The 26,103-nt window shown below is 43.5% G+C and overlaps 1 protein-coding gene across 2 annotated transcripts in view; it reads right to left on the minus strand.

Annotated features, from left to right (window-relative positions):
- The window catches only part of sema3d (sema domain, immunoglobulin domain (Ig), short basic domain, secreted, (semaphorin) 3D), a 57,351-nt gene extending 41,059 nt beyond the window's left edge, over positions 1 to 16,292 (minus strand). Inside the window, exons 1-2 of one of the 2 annotated variants that reach the window (XM_077193656.1) lie at positions 15,992 to 16,292; positions 4,626 to 4,834 (exon numbers count right to left, since the gene is read on the minus strand). In XM_077193656.1, the coding sequence (XP_077049771.1) occupies positions 4,626 to 4,803 (178 nt within the window). In that variant the 5' untranslated portion in view covers positions 4,804 to 4,834; positions 15,992 to 16,292. The remainder of the gene's footprint in view (positions 1 to 4,625; positions 4,835 to 15,991) is intronic. The other variant, XM_077193657.1, reaches the window with a different exon arrangement.
- Between the last annotated feature and the right edge of the window lie 9,811 nt (positions 16,293 to 26,103).

Below are 26,103 nucleotides of genomic sequence, written 5' to 3' on the forward strand. Positions count from 1 at the left end.
ATTATCTCCTTCCCAGAAGACCACTTTTCTGGGTGTCGTTTGGGATTCGGTATCGATGCGGGCGCGACTCTCTCCGACCCGCATCGCTTCGATTCTCTCAGCTGTGAAACAAGTGAAGCTAGGCCAGCTACTCACTGTCAAGCAGTTTCAGAGACTGTTGGGTCTGATGGCAGCAGCGTCCAACGTTATACCTTGCGGCCTGTTGTACATGAGACCGCTACAGTGGTGGCTCAGGACCAAGGGATTCTCCCCGAGGGGAAATCCGCTCCGCACGTTCAAAGTCACGCGGCGCTGCCTTCGTGCTCTGGTCATGTGGAGAGAAACTTGGTTCCTATCCAAAGGTCCTGTGCTGGGGGCTCTTTGTCGTCGCATAACGCTAACGACGGATGCTTCCCTCACAGGGTGGGGGGCGGTCATGAGTGGTCGCCCAGCCCAAGGTCTGTGGCAGGATCATCATCTTTCGTGGCACATAAATTGTCTAGAGATGTTGGCTGTGTTTCAGGCTCTGAAACACTTCCTAACAGACCTGAGAGGCCATCATGTGTTAGTTCAATCAGACAACACGTCGGTGGTCTCTTATATAAATCATCAGGGGGGCCTGCGGTCTCGCCGGCTTTACAAGTTGGCCCGTCAGATCCTCCTGTGGTCCCAAGGGAAGCTACTATCTCTGAGAGCAATGTATCTCCCTGGGTATTTGAATGTGGTAGCAGACTCCCTGTCGAGGCAGGGGCCGAGGCCAGGGGAATGGAGACTCCACCCCGAGGTGGTGGAGCTCCTTTGGTTGAGTTTCGGTCGCGCCGAGGTGGACCTATTCGCTTCCAAGGAGACCACTCATTGTCATCGGTGGTTCTCCATCACTCTTCCAGCCCCCCTGGGGTTGGATGCTATGGTGCAGCCGTGGCCGAGGTCACGTCTGTACGCCTTTCCCCCGATTGCTCTGTTACCAGGAGTTCTGGAGAGGGTCCGCCGGGACGGGGTCAGTCTACTACTAGTAGCCCCGTTCTGGCCGGCCCGAGTATGGTTTGCGGACCTGATTTCTCTCCTGGACGGTTCTCCTTTGGAGCTCCCGGTCAGGAGGGATCTACTCTCCCAGGCGGGGGGCACGATACTTCACCCCCGCCCAGAATTGTGGAAACTGTGGGCTTGGCCTCTGAGGGGGCCCAGCTCATAGACTCCGGTCTCTCAACCGAGGTTGTTGAGACCATTCTTAACTCCAGAGCTCCATCCACGAGGAAGCTTTATGCCTTGAAGTGGAAACTTTTCACTTCTTGGTGTGGAGAACACCTGCAGGACCCAGTTAACTGCCCAGTGGGTGCAGTGCTGGAATTCCTGCAGGAGCGCTTCTCCACAGGGTTATCCCCCTCCACACTAAAGGTGTATGTGGCGGCACTAGCTGCTTACCACGTCCCTTTCAGTGGAGTTTCTCTTGGGAGACACCCGCTTATAACTCGTTTCCTCCGTGGCACTTTGAGGCTGAGGCCAGCAGTTCGTACGAGGGTGCCGACTTGGGATCTGGCCATTGTATTAGAAGGTCTTTCCCTAGCTCCTTTTGAACCTATCGAAGAAGTTCCCGAGAAGTTTCTCACTTTTAAGACTATCTTTTTGCTTGCTATCTCTTCACTAAAAAGAATCGGAGATTTGCAGGCTCTGTCGGTTTCACCCTCGTGCCTGGAATTTGCACCTGGCATGGTTAAAGCTTTTCTGCATCCTAGACCAGGTTACGTTCCTAAGGTTCCTACTAATATTGTTAGACCTACGGTTCTGCAGGCTTTCTGTCCTCCTCCATTTATGTCATCGGACCAGGAGAAACTTAATTCACTCTGCCCTGTTAGGGCATTAGACGCTTATGTCCACAGAGCTGCCCTGTGGAGGAAATCAGAACAACTTTTTGTATGTTTCGGGCCACCCAGGAAAGGGTGTCCGGCGTCTAAACAGAGAATGAGCAAGTGGGTGGTTGAGGCTATCTCACTTGCTTATGAGTCGGCTGGCCAGCCTTCACCTTTGGTTGTCCGAGCTCACTCTACCAGGAGTATGGCTGCTTCTAAAGCTCTTTTGTCGGGGGTTTCCCTGAGTGATGTTTGTGATGCGGCTGGATGGTCTTCACCGCATACTTTTATTAAGTTCTATGACCTAGACTTAAGCTCTACCCCTGGGGCACAGGTGCTCTCGTCCTCTGTGCGCTAGTCTCACATGACGGTCATTTGGTCCTATGGCGACGTGGGTATTCGCGTTCCCGCAGCGTTTGACGCAGCTCGAAGTTCCCTTGAAAGGGAACGTCTCGGTTACGTATGTAACCCTAGTTCCCTGATAGGGAACGAGACGCTGCGTCGCTCCGCCATACTCCCGGCACTCCCGTTAGCGCTTCCTTCAAGCCTATCAGAAGCTAATGCGCTTGTGTTTTTGGGGTGCTTTATAGTTTCCTGGTCGATGACGTCACCCGCCTATGACGTTTCATCTCTCCATTGGGCTGATTCCATACGTGCTTCATGACGCACAACGCAGGGGCGTTCCCGCAGCGTTTGACGCAGCGTCTCGTTCCCTATCAGGGAACTAGGGTTACATACGTAACCGAGACGTTATAGCATCATACGTTTATCTTGCTTTTACCTCCAATACAGCTTAAATATGTGTGTGTGTGTGTGTGTGTGTGTCTGTGTGTGTGTGTGTGTGTGTGTGTGTGTGTGTGTGTTTGTGTGTGTGTGTGTGTGTGTGTGTGTGTGTGTGTGTGTGTGTGTGTGTGTGTGTGTGTGTGTGTGTGTGTGTGTGTGTGTGTGTGTGTGTGTGTGTGTGTGTGTGTGTGTGTGTGTGTGTGTGTGTTTGAGTGTGTGGCACTGGCACTGCTACGGTGTTGTCGAACTAACTCCAGTGATAAGCTAAAGTGCGCTGTGCTCGTGGGATCACTGTTGGGATCAGAGCGTTAACGCCTTATTGACTTATCAAACCTTTGAAGCCGCAGCTGCAGTCGAGCGATCAAACACAACCACAGGTAGAGGGAGGGGGTTCGCTCACAGCATGCAACAGTGGTTAGCAAATACCACAAGAGATGGAGAAAGTTACAGTGACGTACTGGGTAAAATCCCAGACCAGAGTCATGGCCTTATTTTACCTCTCATTATGAAAGGGTCTTTTTGAACTTAAATTTCTGATGAAGCAGGAGGTGGGCGATATGACCATAACAATATGAGTAATTGTATTTCATGAAAGCAATATATATATCATAATATTGTCATTTTTGCTTGAAATAAGGTTGATATAAATATTTTATATACCATTGTTTAGTATTTATATACCATGTTACAATTCTTGAGACCAATTTTGATATCACCGCAGAAACTAATACTAACCTAACTAACGTAAGTAAACAAGCTCTAAAGCTTACTGAAGACAAGTAAATAGGGATTAAAAACAAAGAAACTTGTGGCAAGCAGGATGAGGCCAAGGGCCGTGAGAGAACTTATGAGTCGCCTGTGGCGTGATTACTAATGAGCGAAGGCTGGTCCTCTCTCGTCCTTCACTGTCATCGCTCATCCTTTTATGCTTCCGTAGCTCCTCCGTGAGATACGAGGCCGGTGCGGCGTGCAGGTGATGCTCATTAGTAATCACGCCACCGGCCTTGTGCCGTTCTCTCACAGCCCCGTTTGCCGCGAAACTAATTACGAGCGATAGCCTAATAAACAAAAATAGTATCTCTTAGACAGCGCGTGAGTACCAAATTGATCGAGTTCTCTTTCACGTTTCACTTAAACGTTTAAATGGGAAAGGCTTAAAAATGCATACAAATACAAACTTTCGTGGCGGAGCAGCACCACATCATTTGAACGTAACCACGCTAGAAATGATCATCAAAAATATCAAAACAAATTTCTCCGATTTTCCCTATTGAGTGGTGCTCACCTGTACAAAACTTGCTGCCACAATGCTAGGGTGTTGTCTTATCTAGGGTGTACTTCTTATCTATAGTTTAAGTACAAAATGTCTCTAGAAGTGAGACTGTAGCAAACAATTGGGGACATACTTGTTTGCAAAAAAAAATCATAAAACAAAAGTATTATCATTCTAAAGATGCAAAGTTTTCTTTGAGGAATTATTTGAACTATATAGCCATGAAAAATAGCTTAATATAAAAACAGTAGACGTCTAAGGCATATATCATAATTTAGATAGCTGTGTGTGTGTGTGTGTGTCTGTGTGTGTGTGTGTGTGTGTGTGTGTGTGTGTGTGTGTGTGTGTGCGTGCGTGCGTGCGTGCGTGCGTGCGTGCGTGCGTGCGTGCGTGCGTGTGTGTGTGTTATACAATATACAAAACTTGCATACTGCTACTGTGATATGCAGCACATCCCTAATGTACACTCAATCAGTCACATGTGCAGTCTAAATATTGACCTCATACAAGTGAGCTGTGAACCTCTCATCCCACTCCAAAATGTACTTCAAAATGTAACTAACTTTTAAAATGACTAACGTTCAAGGAGATGTTTAAAATAAATACATGGTAATTCAGCAAAACACTAAAGATTTACAGTAATAGATGATTCTAAAAAGAAATTGTCGACATTGAGCAAATTAAAAGCTTTTAGGAATAAAGAGAATGTTGAAGTCTGAAAGTCGCATAAGGACACATTTTACCTTTGTAGCCAAGTTTAACTCTAGGCACACTCTCCTTCATGCAGTCCACCTCGGGCAGAGAGAAGAAGAGCATCATCAATGTAGACCACCAGACACGGGAGAACCGCCCCATCCCGACGAGGTGGAGATGCTGATGTCTGCTCCTCTGCTGCTTTTTGTTTTTCCCCCCAGTCTTCATGATGGGAAAGGAGAGTTCTGCTGCTGTTGACCTGTGATTGAGAGGACAGTTAGATGGAGTCATCTAAGGGAGTGGCTGGGCATCTTTGTGTGTGTGTCCGTGTGCGTGTGTGTGTGTGTGTGTTTGAGGTCTTGTTAAATCCTGAACAAATGTTCAGCTGCTTTACTGTGGTCTTTTTCAGGCATGTCTATGCATTTTAGCAGCTCTGCATCAGCTGCAGCTCTATTCAAGTCCTTTCTTTTGTCCACCAACACACATACTTTCTCTCTCTCTTTCTAAATCTGTTTGTCTCTAAACAAAAGGTCAGCTTGATGAGAGCAGCCACTTTCAGCCTTCTTTCAAATGCCTTTCCTTTATTTTCTCACACCATCTCTCGTCTGCTCTGTCCCCGTCTCCCTTTCTTGCTTCTACAACAAACAGTATTGTAAAAGCTGAATGACTGGGGTGACGATCATGTCTGAATCTCTGCTTCATTAGTCAACAGAGTGCCATGAAATTGTGGGAGAGCGAGAGAAAAAACTGTTCTAGTCAATCTTCATTAGGAAATTTCCCTCAGCAGGGAATCATTTAGAACAAGGATTCACACACTCAAGAGTAGAGGCTCTCAAAAAGGTCCCATTATTTTGAATGAAGGAACGAGCAAATTAATGAATGAATGAGAGATGGGATGGAGAGGCTTTAACTTTGTTGTCCAACAACTAACTAGTGGGTTTACATAGATGTTTAGCAGAGTTGCTTTAAAGGAATTAATTTAGAGACTTGTCAGTGAGGGCTTGAGCGTGTTGACAGTGTTCTGTGCTTTGGCATGTTAAGTAAAATCCTCTCTAAATTCTTTTTTTTAAAGCACCCCTTTTCAAATGGCCAGACCAAAATTCCACATTCATTTTTAATTAATTTTAATTAATTAATGAATTATAATTAATTCCACATTTATTTTTGGAACAAATTCACCCCCTTCAACAATAAAAAAAAAACATTCAGAACTTTATTTCAGTTCTCTTTCTCGACGTTTTGTGCTTAGACACATATACGCAAAATTGTCAAAATACCCATCTCACGAGTATCCTCGTAAACACAGCCACTTATGTCTTAAGTAGGGCTGAGCGATTTTATCGATTTTATCGATTTTATCGGTGTTCCGTGAGTGAGAAAGTGCGCGAGGCACGGATGAATGTGTGTGTGAGAGAGAGAGAGAGAGAGAGAGAGAGAGAGAGAGAGAGAGAGAGAGAGAGAGAGAGGTAGTGCTGCGCTAATGTGCTACGGCGCTCTGCAATCAAATACGATTTTAAATAGGCTTAGTAAAAAAAATAATAAAAAAAAATCGTATTCGGTGGTGGAAAACGCCGGCTTTAGGCGCATGGTGAACGCGATGGAGCCCCGCTATCCTATTCCAACCCGCGAACACCTCATCAAGGTTTGCATTCCCAGGCTGTACACAGACAAGAGCACACGTCAAAGCCTCCCTGGCCAGCGCGGAGAGAGTTTCCCTGACGTGCGACGGCTGGACCTCGTGCACAACTGAAGTATATGTCACATGTTCAGTGTCAAGCTAAAAAGCTGTCAAAGAAAATGCAGTAAAAAAAAACTGTTCAGAACAGGCCACTTGCTGCACTTTTTAACTCTCCATTGTTAATTGCAATACTGCACTTTATTTACTTTTCAAAGGCTTGTAAGCTACAGTTTGCACTGTTGTGTTTCAATAAATAGAACTAATTTTCAACACATATTTGATTCATTTTGTCCAGCATTTGCAAGCTGTACTCTCTGTCCAGTCAGAGACATATATTGTGTAATTGATGTTTTCAGTTCAATTAATTCAATCCAAGTAAATGGAAGACTCACAAGATGTCACCAAAATCACTCTGTCCCCTTTAAATCTTTCAGAAAATGATGTAAGTGTATCGAATTATATTGAATCTTATAGAATCATATCGTTGGCTAAATATCATGATATATATATCGTATCGTCAGCCGAATATTGTGTATCGTATCGTATCGTGAGATTAGTGTATCGCTACAGCCCTAGTCTTAAGTGAACAAAACAGGTGCGGATCATTATTTTGGATGCATGCATTGGGTCTTAAAAGTGACAGCAGCCTATACCTTCTGCCATCTGTCATTAATGTACATCAAACAAAAGAGAAAATCACTTTTGTAGCTTTAACAAAGATCAATTATATTACATTTTACAGTGAAGATGACCATGCAGAGTTATTTAACATTTTATTATTAAATAAAGCACTGTATAATTTGTATCTTTGTTCTTCTGTATCAATGCTTGTAATTAGTTTATTTTTATGTTCTATTCAGATTTACAACACAAAATCCCAACTCTATTCTAGAATGATTCATTCTTTCCATAGTGAGATAAAAAAATCTCACAATGATTTGAAATATTTTGTTCATATATATGTACATATCGCATTAAAACAATATATTGCAAAGTCTGTTTTTTAGCCTTTTTATTTGTTGAATATCAATCACCAATACTGAATTTCATGCAAATAGTGTACATTTAACATAACTGCTACCCAAACACATCCACTGCATTGTTAAACAAAACAGAAACACAGTTAATCTTTTTTTTAGATGTATCTGACAAAGACATACATTGTCACTAAGGAATGCACACAGCAGATATACATATCTCTAACTCCAACACAAAGATAAGTCAGATTTGTCTGTTTATTTAAAAGATCAAGGCAGCATCACAGATAGCTTTGAATATGATGGATCATAAAGCATTTGTGTGACATGTGAAGGCAGATTTAAAGGGGCTTAGGGAGCTATCTCAGAGAGCAAGTGTCACGACGATATCTGCACTGGGGCTCTTGGGTAATGCCTGAGTCTTGGAAGGTCACACTGTATCAAATAATATAACTTCTTTCCCATGTTTTTTATGTTTTCTTCCTCCTCTGATTTGGCATCACAGCTATTATGTCATACAAACATCTCCTGGACAGCTTACACCTATACCCCAGACATAGTCCACTACATTACTTTACCGTCCAGCTTCACAAAAGGTCAGAGCAAGTTCATTATTATGAGTTCGGGTTACGCATGTGTGTTATTCTTTGCAGGGGTCAATTTTTTCACTGTGGTCATAGTCGGTGTAAGGCTTACCCCCTTGCTCTGTGTAAATAATATTCATATCAACATAAGCACACGCAGACACCAAGGCCATGTTATGTTTTCATAATATTCTAATCACAACATACAACGAAAATTTGTCTTTGTTACATCACATGGAATTCATATCATGTTCAAGGTGACGGTTGGGCTCTCTAAGACCAACACTGGTTTTTAAAGAAGATAAATAATATCCTATCATTTGCACCCTCAGAATAACCATAAAAATATTCCTCTGCGGATATATGGCTGTATTTTCCGGCTTCTCTATTATATATAACTAAAAACGTAGTTATATTAGAGAGTGAGCTCACATGGTCGCCGCCTTTATAACTACTATTTTGTAGCTTAAAGAGGAAAAATAAAGAGAAAAAAAGGTAAAAAAAAAAATATTATGAGAAACAGAAAAAAAAAATTTGTTACTGCCAGAGATAGTAAAAAAAAAATTTGGTTGAACTGAAATGGAGCTAAGTTAGTTTGGTAGTATTCATTTATTATTCCACATGACTCCAATTATACATAAATGACTGAAGTTGAATTACTTCAAATAAAGCAAAGGGTATTTATACTAAGTGTAAGTGGTACAGTAGAAACTGTTTGCAAGAGTATAAATAGCAACTGCATTGCGTTATACTACTGTAAGAAATGTTATACTGTAAATGTGCTTTTCACACATGGTTGTTCACACAAAATGTAAGTAACATAAGTAATTTTCCTTAAAGGTACAATATGTAAGAATTTTGTATCAAAATATCCAAAAAACACTTGCACAGTGTTATATATTTCTTTCAATGAATTTGCAAATTCAGAGAAATTCACAATATTAAAAAGTGCCCGTTCCTGTTCACTTGTTGCGAGTCAATGACGTAATATCCGCGTTATCCCTGGTTGTACTTCCATACCGCTTGTACTGCCATAGAAACCATGGCGATAGACATAGAAAACTGCGTACTCCACGTCCGCCACTAACATTGATTTGACAGAGCTTCGCGACTTGACAGAGACGCCGCTCTTGCATGTATTTTATTAGACAGGTGAGCAAATGTACATAACACAAATCAATGTTATATAGCTCAACATGATGAAATATTAGAATATGATCAGTATGTTATTCTAATGTTGATCTAGCTTACTGCTAGTCTCATATAGCAAACAAACTAACACAGAATAACATTTTAACTTTCCACACACTCAAATGCTGTTAGTGTTTAGTATGATAGTGTAACGTTAGACCAAATGAAACAGCGCTGCGTTACCTCACAAGTTTAATTAGTCAAATAAACTGACCTGTGTGAGTAGTAATTCAGCACTTGCGGAAAAAATGAATGTTTTCACTCATCCATAAACATCAGATCCATCAGCATGACAGCAAGTTCCATCATTCCGCTTATCACTGCGTCATCATGTAAAGTGAGCTTTTTTTCTATTTTTTAATGTATTTTATTGAATGTATTTATTGTTTATGTGGTTTCCCAAGCATCCGTTTTCTCAGAAATACTGATTGCAATCTTCATGTTTACAGTGCAGACCATGTAGCATATTTTCACAATAAAGGTGCTTTTAGTTTTTCTTCTTAGAAATGTTTTACATATGAAGAAATAAATATACATTTTTAAGAAATATCATTAAAATGATACTCACATTAGTTACAGAATCCAGATATCACTCTCCAGACTCCAGTCAGTCTTTTAGAACAAGCTGTTTTATTCTGGGGTGTCCCTTTATGGGACGTGTGTCATGTTGAGATCACATGATCAGCTCTTACTCTTCTTTTTAAGTTAACTTTTTTCAGCATAGACATAAATGCAATGACTTATTCACTGTATGCAGCCACATACTCAAAAAGACTGACATAAAAAGTTGCTCATTTACAATTTTTTTTTTAAATATTCCAGTCATAATTCCACTTAAAATCTGTGATACATGATTCTGTGACCCAGAATTTGAAAACAACTCAACTTAATACCTATAATGAAAACATTTGTAAAATCTTATTTCCCCTTGTTTGTTGTGAACACATTATAATTGCCTCAGGACATAACTGAATGACTGACAGCTCACATATGGAGCGAAAGTAAAAGCAGACCTTTAGTTCAACTTGTTGAATAGTATTCGCATGACACTTTGGACAATCATTTGGCCTCAACTTAAACGCAGAATCACACAGCAGGACTATGTCATAGCAATTTAATCTCAAATTTATTTTCTAATCCTCAACAACTGTTTCCTACAGTCTGTAAATTTGACTTAAGGCAGTTTTTTTTTTATATCCACAGCCGTTCACGAAGCTTATCATCATCATCCATGGATCATTGCACTCTGCCTGTTATGATAAAGGCAAATGAAAAAGATATCAAGTATCACAAAAATGTTAGAAAGAGGAAAGAGTTCAGTTTAAGAAAAAAAACTTTCAATTTTGTTCTGCAAACATTAAAAAGGGCGAAGCTCTCTCTTTAGACCTGTTTGCTTGAGCCAAGTCCATGTTTAATGATATGTTTTCAATCCCCCTTCTCATCTTTAAAGGAGGACATGTAGCTCTCATACCTGCACTTAGCTCAAGGAGAGCCAGGTGCATATCTAATGACAGAGAGCAGAAAGAGAGCGAAGAAATTCCTCCCTGCCAACATTCCCATACCTCATTATGTGCCCGGAATACCTGACACTTAGTCTGTCTGTCTGTCTTTGAGTGACAGGTTTAGGGAATTATGGGTAATTCAATCCATCCTGGAACCTCCATAGCCGTAATTGAGAGCAGACAAAGTGCTCGGATAATGCCTCCTGTCGATTAGCTGTGTTTGGAGTGAGCGGATTAAAAACTGTACTGTTACCCACACACAGGTGAAGAGGGAGCGGATGGTGTAAGGTTTAGGCCGTGTGAAGGATGGATAAGAGACGAGGGGTTTGACATAGTTTGGGGTTTTTATCAAGGGTGTTCAGGTGTGTAAGGCCGCTGACAGAATACCTTTGAGGGAGACAAAGCTGAATGCAACATGTCAATCAATCATTTTAGGATAGAAACATTCACAAACTTAAAACTAGGGCTGCAGCTATCGATTCTTTTTGTAATCGATTAATCTAGCACTTAATCGGTCGATTAATCGAGTAATCGGATATTTTTTGTGTGTGTTTTATTAACAGAATAGTTATATTAAACTTGCGTCTATTTCAGTTAAAGCTGTTATAAGTTATATACTATAAGTTATATAGTATGCAAGTTATAAAGCTATCACATATGTGAATTTTCCTTTAAGATGTTATAATATAACCACTCTAAGCATCTAAGAACATTTGTGTTTTCTGGTAGTTTAACGCTGAAGAAGAGCTGTAACGTGACTTGTTGTTGAACACGCAGTAAAAGCTGACACACTTTTTGTTCCGTGCGTTTTAACTGAAAAATGAGTACTCCGAATCTTTATTAAAAACCAACAGGCTGGGGACTTTAATTTTTTGTTGTTGTCTGTATTTGGCAGACGTGAAATACAAACAAGGTCTTGCAAAGACTGCAATACAATATTTGTTCCTCCATCACGTCCCGGTGTGTACAGTACAAGCTGAAATTATTGTTGCGTGGCTACATAAAAGTTTAAGCATATGTGATTCATTGCTGCAATTGGTCTGACTGGCGCGCGCACGTGTGTGTGTGTGTGTGTGTGTGTGTGTGTGTGTGTGTGTGTGTGTGTGTGAAGTAGGGCTGAAACGATTCCTCGAGTTACTCGAGTTACTCGGTTACAAAAATTCCTCGAGGCAAAAACTGCCTCGAAGCCTCGTTAAATTACTATGTAAAATGTAATTCACTACGCGGATCTATACTATAGCGCGTGATACATTTTGAATTTATTTGGCGCGATGGCGGAGAGTAAAGATGTCCATAAACGGCAGAGAATGTCTAAAGTTTGGATCATTACATACTTAAAAAGGAAGAAAGGAAGAGAACAAGGTGCAATATGTGTCTACTGCGAAGTAGACCTGGCATACCACAACAGTACGACTTCAATGATTCAGAATCTGAACCGAAAACATCCACTCCATGCTCTCACCAAGCGTCACTGAAACATTAACCTAATGGTGTGTTCACACCGAACGCGAATAGAGCGTCAAATACGCGTCTATCGCGTCTAGCTAGACGCTTAAACATTCGCTCGAGTTAAAATTTTTCAACGTGCGCGGAAGACGTTCGCGTCATTCGCGACGCCCGGCGCGAATGATGCGTCTATTCGCGTCTTTGCACTGACTTTGTATGTAATCTACTCGCGCAAATAATTAAATTTGCGTTCGGTGTGTGAACCCCTTCACTTACTCACACACACACACAGACAAAGACACACACGCATGCACCCTCGTCTCTCTTACGCGCCAGACAGATCAATTGCGGCAATGCATCACATATGCTTAAACTTTCATGTAGCCACGCAACAATAATTTCAGCATGTACTGTACACACCGCGACGTGATGGAGGAACAAATATTGTATTGCAGTCTTTGCAAGACCTTGTTTGTATGTCACGTCTTCCAAATAGTTACAGACAACAACAAAAATTTAAATTCCCCAGCCTGCTTCTCCAAATCCACTTGTACTTTTGGGGAAGACATTTTAATTGGCTACCAAAGTAATTGAGCATAGAACATTGTTGGCACTTATACTAAATGGCTAAAAATTGCAATAAATAGGCCTAGTTTTGGAGCCAAATGTTGGAGTTGAAGTAAGTTTTTTTTTTTTTTTTTGAGAAATAAAAGCCAAATGCTTGATCACATTACAGCCACATCATTTTCGTTATGCATTATTTGTTTTGGTTGTTTAGAAACACACAAAAAAAAATATCCGATTACTCGATTAATCGATCGATTAAGTGCTAGATTAATCGATTACAAAAAGAATCGATAGCTGCAGCCCTAGTGTGAAGAAGGGGTCCTTTTTTTTAGGCTATACTCTTGCAATTTAAAGTGATAGTTACGTTTACTACTTAAAAATGTCATCAAAGCTAAAAACCATAGCCTATCTAGTCAAACCGCATCACGACATCGCTACAAATACAGAATGGGATTAAAACATCAAAGAGTAAAACAACAGCGAACATCAATAGGCTTAGACTACGTTACCTTGTTTCAGTGAGTTAAGTGAATTAAGTGTGTAATGATCCCACACTTTAGAGAATTTCTGCCGTTTATTTACATATTTATTCACCGCCATCGCGCCAACTAAATTCAAAATATATGCTTCCTGAACAGGTCCGTGTGAATAAACGGTCCGCGTGAAACAATCAAATCCCTGCGCCGCGCGTATAGTGCGCGTCATAGGAATTTAACGAGGCTTCGAGGCAGAGTTTTTGCCTCGAGGAATTTTTGTAATCGAGTAACTCGAGTAACTCGAGGAATCGTTTCAGCCCAACTTAAAACAGTATCAGTGGGAAAAAAATCACGGACTCAGGTAATACAGGTTATTAGGAAGACCAGAAGGGTTGCATATGTTAGATCTGTGCATTAGATCTGTTCCAAAAACCTATGGCCTATTTATGAAGCAAGTTTTAGTGGGTCTACCCACTAAAGTTTAATTTGTTCAATTTGTTTAATTTGTGCTAAACAAACTCTGTTTTTTGGGATTAAGAAGATGGATTGGTTTTTGGTGGTGTTCATCGCCATGGTAACTTAAATTACACAGCTAACCTGCAGAGGAGGAGGTTTCATTCCAGGTAAGAGATCGCACACCAAAACTGCTGTGAGAAATCTGACATTTGATGCAATAAAACCAGTGACCATGTATCTCATGATCCAACTTAAAGAAATTGTCCTGCTTCTGCTGCTAATTATTTATTTGTAAGGGAACATACAATTTTCAAAATCCCCCCCTCCCCCTTTTTTTTGGGCTAGAGAGACCGGCAACCATGGCAATTACTGTAAAAAACATGGCATAATGGCAGTCACCCTAGCATTATGATGGCACTTAACCATGGCAAGCCCAGCTTTTTCTTAAAAAAAAAAAGCTTGGCTTTTTCTTTTCTATCAGCGAGAGATAAACTCTCCTGCAAACACTTTACACTTTAATTACACTATACACTTTCCTTCACAAGGGCACAGCCTTCTGCCTTCTAAATGATTCAAGAAATCTAGGATTTAAAATAATCAAAAATGTTTTTGTCGCACTGCCTCATATACTGCTTATGTAGTGAGGAGAGACAGTGAGGCGAGACAGACGGAGAGAAAATGCACGAGAAAAAGAGACAGAAGTCTAAAAAAAGAAATCACACTTCTGTGCAAGAGCCTTTTAACACCCAGGTGGCACTATGCTCCACTAACGTACAGTAAACACACTTAGACTCGGACACACACACATTCACAGCAACTAGAATCCATCACACTGCCACTTACTGCCCTACTTTGATTCTTCAGCATACACAGAGGAAATCCTATCCACATTTATGTCAGAGGTCCAGCTTGCTTAAGCAAAACATTATATTGAGAACACAGGTATAACTATAATGTATGGCATGTGTGCTTGTGCATGCAAATGAAATAAAAACAGATACGCTCAGGTTTTATATAGACAATCAATATAGATAAATGAACTGCTAATATTTATATTAATAAGTCAATACTTAATAAGGAACACTCACATAGTGTGTGTATACTCCATCTGTGGCTTATGACTGAGACTTTCTCTTGGTCTCACCCCATAAAACGGTGGGGTGTGTGAGAGTTTCCATAAAGTCTGCGTGCATCATAGAGAGGTATTATCCGGCCCGTTAACACGAGGCAAATACCGCTGGGAAGAGAAAGAGCCCCCTCTAACCCACTCGAGTACTACGTCCTGGCTTACTTCCCCCTTAAAGAGTCAAGAGTTAATGCCAATCCAAGCTAAGCTGTTGGCGTGGACGTGTGAGGAGGACCAGAGGCAGGCTGAGAATCTCCCATCTTTCATTCCCTTGACAGACACAACAGACACACTTTACTCCCATTAAACATTCCTCACCAGCAAATCTGGCCAGACGTTTGAAAACAAATCTTATCTGCTTTCACAACCTTATTAATCTTTTCCTTAATTTAAAGTCATCCATGTGCGTTTTTGTTGCTTTTAAACCATAAAAGTTTATCAAAGTTAGCAGATATGAATTTAAGACAATTTAAGACAAAAACCTACTTTGACATAAGGTCAATTCTAATGATAATGATCCTTAAATGCTGCCCTAATGACCCTCCTCCTCCTCCAAGTCCATACTTAAGTGAGGTAATGCCACATATACTGTCTGGTAGTGTCCCCATGATGCCTGTTATCAGAATACACTTTTCTGAAACTTAAAATGACATTCTTTCGCAAATGCTACAAATGCCCATCACAAATCCCATTCCTTTATATATATATAATATATATAATATATAATAATTTTATTGAATAAATTAACCAATATATTACTATTTATAAATTACATTTTAAACTAAAATAAATTTGAATCTAAAATAAATTAATATGTACATAACATAATACACGTATAATAATATATGCAAATAAAACAATGGACATCTATACAATAGCAAGCATGTGTGTTTTGTAAAGATGCCTTTTTTATCATTGCACTTATTAAAGTCAAATATTTGCTTTATACTAAGTTGTTTGCCAGTACGAGAATGTTTAATAAAGAGCAGCTGGGAATTAAATCTTCTGAAATTAAACATGTTTCTTATCACCTAAAGATAACAGGATAAGAGAAAGAGGAGAGCCATGCATGATCTACCAGGCTACCTCAAACAATATCTGCAAATGTATCTTCAGGAGAGTCAGCAATTCATTAATACCCTAAATTCTGTATCACACATAGCAGACATCCCACCGTTTTAATTGCAAACAGTATCTTTAATAACATAATATAGTAATGTAACTGAGGAAAGATGATCACTATCGACTATCGCCCGTCATAAAACACAAACTGTCACTTATTCTGAGTGATGCACCTTAAAACCTCATCAAAATGTCTGAACTGCTGAAGATGGTCATTTTGATAGGTTTTAGTGTTTTTCTTCCCAGTATCTACCATTGAAATGCAACATAATGATTATCAATAAAGGGTACCTGTGAGAGAGCTGGTGTCTGTCGTTATTTTCTGGAAGTCTGAGGCGCAGTTTGACACTTCAAAATCCGTTATTATCCCAAATCATGCTTGAAATGTTTTGAAGACGCTTCCGCTGTTCCCAAACTAAGCTCTCTTCAGCTTAATTGAGGGGATACACATACAACGAAAACAAATAAAAAGACTAATGAACTATTCTCTCAGTGTGACTGGACTCAATGTGAATTTGGCTGAGGTGTCCGCGTCTGTGGGGCTCGTGTCTGCTGGCTCGAGCAGAGAGCACCAATTAGCGCCGCGTGCAGCAGGGAAAGGAAGGAAGGGAGGGCGGGAATCACGATTGAGCAGCGCACTCTTCAACATATTCACACATTTTCCACGAGCTATAATGCTCATGTGTAAGCTATAAATCATATTTATATTATAAAAATGTATTTGATTTGGTTAATCAAATGCCAGATAATTATACTGCGTTCGAGACATCGCAATTTTGTGAATTGAAAAGAATGACTAGAATGGCGCTCGAAGTAGAATAAAGGCCCGTTCACACCAAGCACGATAACTATAAAGATAACGATAAAGATATAATTCTAAAAATCGTTCTCCATATTAAAGAATAACAGAGTTCACACCGCAACTATAACGATAAAGTTCCCTTTCGAGAGGTCTCTCATATTGCGTAAGTAGCTTACGCTATGGGAAAACTCCTTTTCTCGAGAATATTGAAGTCTTTATGTAAAACGCATTGCAGCTGCACAGCTGACAGCAATGAACGAAGGAAGCTCGATCATTGCCTGTGCTGCGGCAACTTGCTCGAACCAATGACGGGGCGACTCTGAATGCGCGACCAATGAGCGCGCTTCGCGCCCGCACGCGTCAGAGCCCGCCAAGATGGGCGTGGCCAAGAGCTATTTATTGGGCGCCCCGTCATGAGAGTTCTTTAGATTTAATCTCCTTCAGCGAACACCTTCTTCGCTGGATCCTCCGGATTATTGAAGCCTTCGCCGCCGTCGAAAAGCATACCAGCGGGATTGCTACGAGGACGTCGGCACCTTCAGCGGCCTTCGAACGCCATCCTACTGAGCCATCCGGCGTGCCACACACGCAAGTATCTTTACATCTGTTCGCCCCGCGACACTTGTAAAAGAGCAATTTTCTGAGGCGTTGTTTCAAATGCCTTCCTGCGCGTCGTGCAGAGACCTTCTCCCGGACGGGGATCGTCACATCATCTGCGCTCGCTGCCTGGGCCGGGACCACGCAGAAGCTGCTTTGACCAAGGGCAGATGCCCGAAATGTGATGACCTGGGTCTCTCCGCACTGCGGGCTCGCCTCGCTGCTTTCGCCTTGAGCGAGCCCATCGCCGCCACCCCTCGGTTCGAGCCGCGCACTAAGAAAAAGCGCCGCTCACAGAGGCTTCCTGAACCGGAGCTCAGTGACGTCACGCCGAGCCAGTCTCCGCGTGCTTCACCGCCGCTCTTGCCTTCCCCACCGCCGGTTCAGTTCACCCAGCCGGACCCACACCCCTCTAGCAGAGCGGTGGGCCTTGTGACTTTCGGCGCGTCCGAGGACGATGGGGGAATGGATGACAGCTTGTCCATCGACGCTGCATCGGACGACTGGCCGGGCTCCACTCTCGACCCCGCCCCGTCGACGCTAGCTAGCACGAGCGGGGGCTCCACCATGGATACGGAGATTATCCGCGTCCTCTCGAAGGCCGTAGAGGACCTCGGGCTCGATTGGTCTTCTCCCGAAGAACCAACCCGAAGCCGACTGGATGAGTGGTTTCTGCAGGGGCGCCAGCAGGCCCCTCGGCAAAGGCCTTCTCCCTTCTTCCCGGAAGTTCATGACGAACTCACCAAGTCATGGAAAGCCCCCCACTCTGCGCGTCTGAAGCCTTCTTTTTCTTCGTCGCTCTCCTCTGTGGACGGCACTAAGGAAAGAGGCTACGAGGGAACGCCGCCCCTCGAGGAGGCCGTGGCCAATCATCTCTGCCCGCCCTCCACCACCAGATGGAAAGCCAAAGCTTCCCACCCCTCGAAGCCCTGCCGCACTACTTCTGCTATCGCCGGTCGCGCCTACGCTGCCGCCGGCCAAGCTGCATCAGCGCTTCACTCAATGGCGGTACTTCAAGTGTTCCAAGCTAAGCTTCTCCGCTCTATGGACGAGTCTGGCCCCGAACCCAAAGCCTTTAAGGACCTACGCAGCGCAACTGATATAGCTCTGCGAGCCACGTAGGCCACCGCCCAGTCTATTGGCCGCGCCATGGCTAATTTGACTGTTCTCGAGCGCCATCTGTGGCTGACTCTGACGGAGATGAAGGACGCGGATAAGGCGCCGTTTCTCGACGCGCCTATCTCCACCAGCGGGCTGTTTGGACCGGCGGTTAAAGGTTTCGCCGAACGCTTCACTGAGGCCCAGAACGCTTCACAAGCTATGCGCCATTTCCTGCCCAAGCGCTCCAGCTCATCGCAGAGCAGACAGAGACCGCCACAGCCGCAGCGGGCTAGAACAGCTCCCACCGCCTCTCAGCCCGCGCCTCAGGCTGACGCTCGACGCCGCTCGCGCTCCCACAACCGCAAGCCGCCTCCTGAGCGACGGGGTCCTCGGCCCAAGATTGTGCTGAACCCTGAGCCTCGAAAGCCGTCCTAGCCACAGGAATGAGAAGAGAGATTGCGTGTCTCGCAAAAGCCGGACCACTCTCTCTGCAAAAGCTCAAACATTACCCAGTCCCCTTACAGGCGGCTGGAAATGTCCATACAGCAGTCAATGGGCCAGTCACAGAGCTCGCTCACCTGCAAACAAACGCCGTTTTTACGGCGACGCACAGAAAACACAAAAAGAGTCTTTTTCTGCCTGTGTCACTAAGGGTTCACATGTCCACAAAGTGTGCATTCCCAGATACTGTCAAAACAGTGCCAAATTCATTCCCAGCTCAGGCTGCGCGCCCCATGAATGTAGATCACGTGCCTACGGTCATGTACGCACCACTAAACACAAGCACTGTTCACACAGTTATGAATTCATCCCCAGTAAAAGCGGGAAACATTATAAAAGTCACGCGTGTGCCTACCACTCTTTATGCACCCCCACTTATAAACACTGTCCTTACAGTGTCAAACACAACCCCAGCTCAGGCTGCGAGTTTTACAGACATAGCGCGCGCTGTTGTAAGTACACACGCGCCCATTCACTCAGCTGCTCAGCGCGCGCCCGCGCCTCTGAGAGCTACGAGCTCAGGCGATTCGCTGGCCGGGTCCCTACGTCACAGCGGCCCGCCCCTAGCCTGTATTCAGCCCATATCTGTACACGCAGCGGCATGGGAAAACATTCCAGATATGCCGAAATGGGTATTGAATATAGTAAAGCACGGATACTCGCTCCAGTTCGCTCGCAGACCACCACGTTTTACGACTGTGGTCGAGACGAAAGTGAGAAAGGAGTGTTCACATGTTCTACGCACCGAGGTGTGCAAACTAATAGAAAAGGGCGCTGTGGAAACTGTTCCCCCCTCTATGAGCGAGGCAGGTTTTTACAGCCGCTATTTTCTCGTCCCGAAAAAGGATGGCGGTCTCCGCCCCATCCTAGATCTCAGACACCTGAACAAAGCACTAATGATTCGCTCGTTCAGAATGTTAACAACCAAGCATATCCTCGCGCAAGTACGCCCAGGAGATTGGTTTCTCTCAGTGGATCTGAAAGAAGCTTACTTTCACATTCCAATAGCGCCTCATCACAGGCCGTTTCTGAGATTCGCTTTCGAAGGACAGTCTTACCAGTACACAGTACTTCCGTTCGGCCTGTCCCTGGCTCCCCGTACATTCACGAAATGTATGGACGCAGCACTTTGCCCCTTGAGACGAAGGGGAGTGCGAATACTGAATTATCTCGACGATTGGCTGGTCCTAGCACAATCAGAGAGTCAGTTAATAACACACAGATCTTGGATTATCAGCCATTTAGAATGCCTGGGTCTAAGAATCAATTTTGCAAAAAGCATACTATCTCCCAGCCAGAGGATTTCTTTCTTGGGAATAGTTCTAGACTCGATGCAAATGACAGCGCGTCTCTCATCAGAGCGCGCGCTCACCATCCGGCGCCTTGCAACATCATTCAGGGCGGGCGTGCGCCCCCCAGTCAAGCGGTTTCAGAGGATGCTCGGTCTCATGGCCTCAGCATCGGCCGTACTCCAGCTAGGATTGTTGTATATGCGCCCTCTCCAACGCTGGCTCAAGAGCCGCGTCCCTACTCACGCGTGGCGTTCGGGCCACTTTTTAATCAGAGCGAACCACGGCTATATAAAAGCCCTGACGCACTGGAAAGCCGCCGACTGGTACCAGTCAGGTGTGAGTCTGGATGTGAACACAAGGAGAAAGATGATAACGACAGATGCCTCCAAAATAGGTTGGGGGGCCCTTTACGAGGGCAGGCCTGTCTCCGGCTTTTGGTCAAACCCGGAGAAGCGCCTACACATAAACTGTCTGGAGATGAAAGCGGTCGCTTTGGCTCTCAGAGCCCTGCTTCCACATCTAAAAAACGAACACGTCCTGGTCCGAACGGACAACATGACGGTAGTGTCGTACATAAATCGCCAGGGTGGACTCAGGTCGAGCTCCGTGCATTCAATGGCCAGGGGACTCATTTTATGGTCCCAGCACAACTTGCGCTCGCTGAGAGCAGCGCATGTGCCAGGCGCCCTGAACCAGGGGGCAGACATGCTATCCAGAGACAAGATTCTCCCAGGAGAATGGGCTCTCAACCCGCTGACGATTCAGTGGTTATGGAAAACCTTTGGCAAAGCGGAGATCGACCTCTTCGCCTCCAAGGAGAACGCGCACTGCTCTCTTTTCTTCACGAAGAGCACGGACGCGCTCGCCCAGAGCTGGCCGAGCCGCCCCTTATATACCTTTCCCCCGATCGCGATGCTGCCACAGGTCATCAGTCGGGTCAGAGAAGAGAAAAACGCAGTGCTTCTGATAGCCCCACTCTGGAAGAACCAAACATGGTTTCCAGATCTGATGCAAATGCAATCTGCAACACGGCCGATTCCACTGAGGCCAGACCTCCTCAGTCAGGCCAGCGGGATGATATTTCATCCCCGCCCCGATCTGTGGGCCCTTCATGCATGGCCCCTCAACGGGTTCCCAGGAACCTCACGAGCGGAGCGCTAAAAACCATCGCTGAGGCGCGGGCGCCCTCCACGAGACGCTTATATGCCCAGAAATGGAAAGTGTTCAGTGACTGGTGTAATGCCAAGGGCCTGAACCCTGAGACATGCGAGATTACGAACGTACTCGCTTTTCTACAAGGGCTTCTGGAGGCGGGCCGCACCCCCTCCACGCTCAAAGTATATGTGGCGGCCATCACAGCATCACACAACCCTGTAATGGAACGTCCATTGGGAAGAAACGACCTAATTATTCGTTTCCTAAGGGGCGCTAGGATGATGAACCCTTCACGCCCCCCCTCAGTGCCGATCTGGGACCTAGCTACTGTCCTAGACGCTCTTAAAGGGCCCCCGTTCGAACCACTCCGAACCGTGCACCTTAAACAGCTCTCACTCAAGACTGCACTCTTGCTGGCACTCGCCTCGGTCAAGAGAGTGGGCGACCTGCACGCGCTTTCGACAAGCGCTGCCTGCCTAGAATTCGGACCTAACGACTGCAGGGTCGTCCTTAGACCAAAACATGGGTATATTCCTAAAGTGCTAACCACTCCCTTCAGAGCACAGGTTATCTCCCTAACTGCGCTATCGTCTCCAGCAGACGAACACGACGCTAATCTACTCTGTCCCGTTAGGGCTCTCAAAGTGTATTAGGAGCGTTCTGCCCTATTCAGACAGACAGAACAACTGTTTGTATGCTTTGGTGGCCGTATGAAAGGTTCCGCCGTTTCAAAGCAGAGAATCTCTCACTGGATAGTTGAGGCTATAGCGCTGGCTTTTGAAGCTAAGGGACTTCAATGCCCCTGGGGAGTCAAAGCACACTCCACCAGGAGTGTGGCTTCTTCCTGGGCATGGTCGAGCGGGATACCGATCGAGGATATTTGTGCGGCGGCAGGCTGGGCCTCACCGTCCACATTTATCAGGTTCTACAACCTACAGGTCCCGACATTGCATTCCAATATACTATCAGCATGATACTAGTTGAACTACAAGTTCGTATCTAGATTATGTATGTGCTTGTGTCACACTGAGCGCCTTCTAGCCGCTCTGTATTTTTCCCACATATAAAGCTCGCCTCTGCCGGCTAGTTGGATGATAACTTTGCTTTTCAGCTCAGGCACCTGCCTCTGGCTATCATAAGGCGAAGTTCAGCACGCACGGCGTTTTGCATGGTGTTCCCATAGCGTAAGCTACTTATGCAATAGGAGAGACCTCTCGAAAGGGAACGACTCGGTTACTAACGTAACCCCGGTTCCCTGAGAAGAGGGAACGAGTATTGCGTAAGCTGCCGTGCTTGTGCTTGGTTAGTTCGCTTCAGTCGTTTTAACCTAAAGAACTCTCATGACGGGGCGCCCAATAAATAGCTCTTGGCCACGCCCATCTTGGCGGGCTCTGACACGCGCGGGCGCGAAGCGCGCTCATTGGTCGCGCATTCAGAGTCGCCCCGTCATTGGTCGAGCAAGTTGCCGCAGCACAGCCAATGATCGAGCTTCCTTCATTCATTGCTGTCAGCTGTGCAGCTGTAATGCGTTTTACATAAAGACTTCAATATTCTCGAGAAAAGGAGTTTTCCCATAGCGTAAGCTACTTACGCAATACTCGTTCCCTCCTCTCAGGGAACCGAGGTTACGTTAGTAACCGAGTCGATATGAGGAACGATATCCTTGGGATCACTTTCAGAACGATTTTTTTTCCTGCCGTCCAACGATAAAACACTGACAGCCAATCAGAATCCATTCTAATTTAAAGTTCTCGCGCATTTAAAATGGAAGATGAAATTGCAGAGAAGTTAATCGTGAGAAATAATCCTCCACTGTTTGACAAGTCAAACCCTCTCTTCAAGGATACGTTATAACGTTATATGGAAAGCAATCGGTCGTATCCTGGGAATAAATGGTGAGAACTATTAACGATGAGATATTATGCAGTTTAGCATAGTGTAACAATATCACCTCAGGTAGGCTATCCAGCGCTAATTTTGACAACATTGCTGAAGTTGCAGTGAAAAAGGCGTTGTATACATAGATCCCATCATTGATTTCGTCAGCTAAATTCACTGTTAGATTAGATCGATTACACTAGACTTGCTATTATAATAAATTCTCCCAACTCCTCTCGTCTTTTAAGGATATCGCCTACCCAAAAGCGCCTGTTTTTCTTTTGATATTTTTTTGTAACGTAAAGCAGCAGCAGGTCATCCATTTTCGCTACTTTGAAACCGCAGTGCGGGCGCGCGCGTGCTTAGAATAAAAAGACCGTTATCGGTCGTTGGTGTGGACGCATATATAGTTATCTTTATAGTTATCGTGCTTGGTGTGAACGGGCCTTTAGACCGATTAGCCCAATCCCGACCTCAGCAAGAACAAGCACTCTTTGATGTCAAAAGACGGCACGAGACTGACCAGCATTGGGCTGGGCAACATATGTATAACATTTTTATTTATTAAGCCTATACCAAGGGGCTGTTGAATGGTCAATTCTAATTGGTTGACGAACATTGGTGCAATTATTTTTTAGTGAGATAAAGTTCTGGGCAGGTGTTGACATTATAGTTTTATATAACTTCGCCAAATTATTTCAGTTATTTCAAAGGTTCTTACAGCCTAAAACAGCAAAAGAACCAAACCCTCCATCAGATTAAAGTGAGAGGTGCGTCAAAACAACTGAGCGGTACATGCCTCAAGAGCTGAGGTCGTTTACAGTATGATCTTTCGGCGCTACATCCTTTAATATTTTTATCTAGATCCAATTAACACGTTTCATTCAAGCCCTTTACGCTCTTTGCGCATTGCTTCTCTCTTGCTAAAGACGTTAAAGGGACAATGTGTAGTTTCTTAGGTATTTTATTATCTAAAATCAATATTTGTATTCATAAATATGTCCTCAATGGTGTACAAATACCTCTGCCAATTATCGGACTTATCCTCGTAAATGAAGAATTTATTATCTTTATAAACATGTGACGGGTAGGTCCACGGAGGCTTCCATGTAGTTCCGCCATCTTGAAAAACTATAATAGCAGAGAGGGTGAAAAAGTAAAAGGACCATAACTAAACCAGGTTTGTGACAAGTTAACACGTGGTGCCATTTAGAACTTTTGTTTTTTCCATACATTTAACATCATTAACAAGCATATTAAGAGCATTTCATAATAAACAATGTTATAATTTGGAAAATTATTTAGAGATGGGGATTAAACGATTAAAATACACTAAAGCAACTTTTGAAAGAAGGCTTACTTGATGCGATTTGAAGAGATTCATTCAAAAACACAGCCTGTCCAACATTATCTCATGACCAATTCGTACGAATTTGTCTAATCCCCAGTGATAGGTTTAGGTGCGGGGTCAGGGGTAGGTCATTTGTACAAATTCATACGAATTGGGCAACTCGTAAAATATGTACAATTTAGCAAAAATCGTACGAATTCGTACGAGTCAGGTCGTATGAATTCGTACGAATTAGCCACCTCGTAAAATACGTACGAATTGACGTGAGATCAGGTTGGCCTGTCTCATTTCAGAGGCACTCAGCATACCCAGTTAAAAAGTCACCGCTCTCCATACCATCTTTTACGTTTTATAACTTATAATTTATAATTAATGGGGAAAATAATTCTGGATCCAATGCTGCCGGGGGGCAATGGTCACTATACTACTCATAGTAAAATTAAGGCTTGCTTGAGGTCTCAATATGAGTCATTTCTCTCTGGCTGCATTCGTCATTAACGATAGCTAATGTCATTAATTTGTGCTGTCACTTACACAGTTCTTTATGAAGGCTGACACAAACAATAAATTCAGAAGCCTGTTACTATACAGAATGTGAGGCACAATTCAGTCATTGTATGAGCCTTTGGCCAGCAGGACTGCCGGAGTGGGAGAGAGAGAGAGCAATGAGCAATGACACCCCTCAAATTGATGTGATTTTTCACTTCCACATTTGGAGAAGCATTACATACATGTGGTTGAAACTGAGCTCTGCTATACTTTTCCCCTTCCCGTGAATTCATCATGACATACTCCACTCAAAGAACTTCAGAAAGTGATATTTACCCAGCTGCCCTGCTGGGTATATTAATCAAAACATAAAGCCCATTTAATGGGGATTATAACATGCAGTTGTATTATTTGGCAAAATATACTGTAAGAAACTGAAATATTGTGATTAATCTGGTGCAGAAACTCCTAAAAACTGAAGGCTACACTGAATGCTCACTGACCTTTTTGGGATGTGCTTTGGATAAAATGCAGGACAGTCTGTGTAAAAACAACTGGGTGTTGTTGAGAAAAGTGGCTTGCTGTCCCAAAATGCTGCCAAAGATGTAATAAGTGGAATATTTCCCTGGAAAGAACCTTTTGTGTATTGTCTATAAGCGTCCATCTCTGTGTGTGAGTTAGGCCAGAAACATACTCCAAGAGTTGGAGTCCAAGTGAACAAACCAAGATGTGAATATGTGGCCATTACATTGCAAGTGCTACAGTAACAAACCTTAGAACTCAAAGGGACAGTGTCATTTTAGTTTTCATTAATATTTTGAATATGTTTTTCATTTTAATTTCAGCTTGTTTTAGCAATTTTGTTGTGTTTTGTCATTTTTATTAGTTTTTTTTAAAAAATGTCAAAGGTTTTATACATTTTATTTCAGTTTTAGTCACTTTAGTACACCAAGTTAAGAGAGAGAGAGAGAGAGAGAGAGAGAGAGAGAGAGAGAGAGAGAGAGAGAGAGAGAGAGAGAGAGAGAATTGAACTGTTGCCGTTTCAACTAGCTGACAATTTTTTTTAATATATTTTATTTCAAGTAATGAATGTTTTTTTTTTTTATGGTTTTAGTTTTAGTTAAAGAGTAACAATAGTAACCTTCAATTGTCCGTGCCATTAAACCAGATATAGTATCTTGCATCCAGAGGATATTTGTTTGAAAATTTTTATAACTCATGAGGCTTAGTGGAGTTC

This window comes from Siphateles boraxobius, unplaced genomic scaffold (assembly GCF_051911475.1).
Source record: "Siphateles boraxobius isolate OS27281-9 unplaced genomic scaffold, OSU_SipBor_1 31, whole genome shotgun sequence".
NCBI classification, from domain to species: domain Eukaryota; kingdom Metazoa; phylum Chordata; class Actinopteri; order Cypriniformes; family Leuciscidae; genus Siphateles; species Siphateles boraxobius.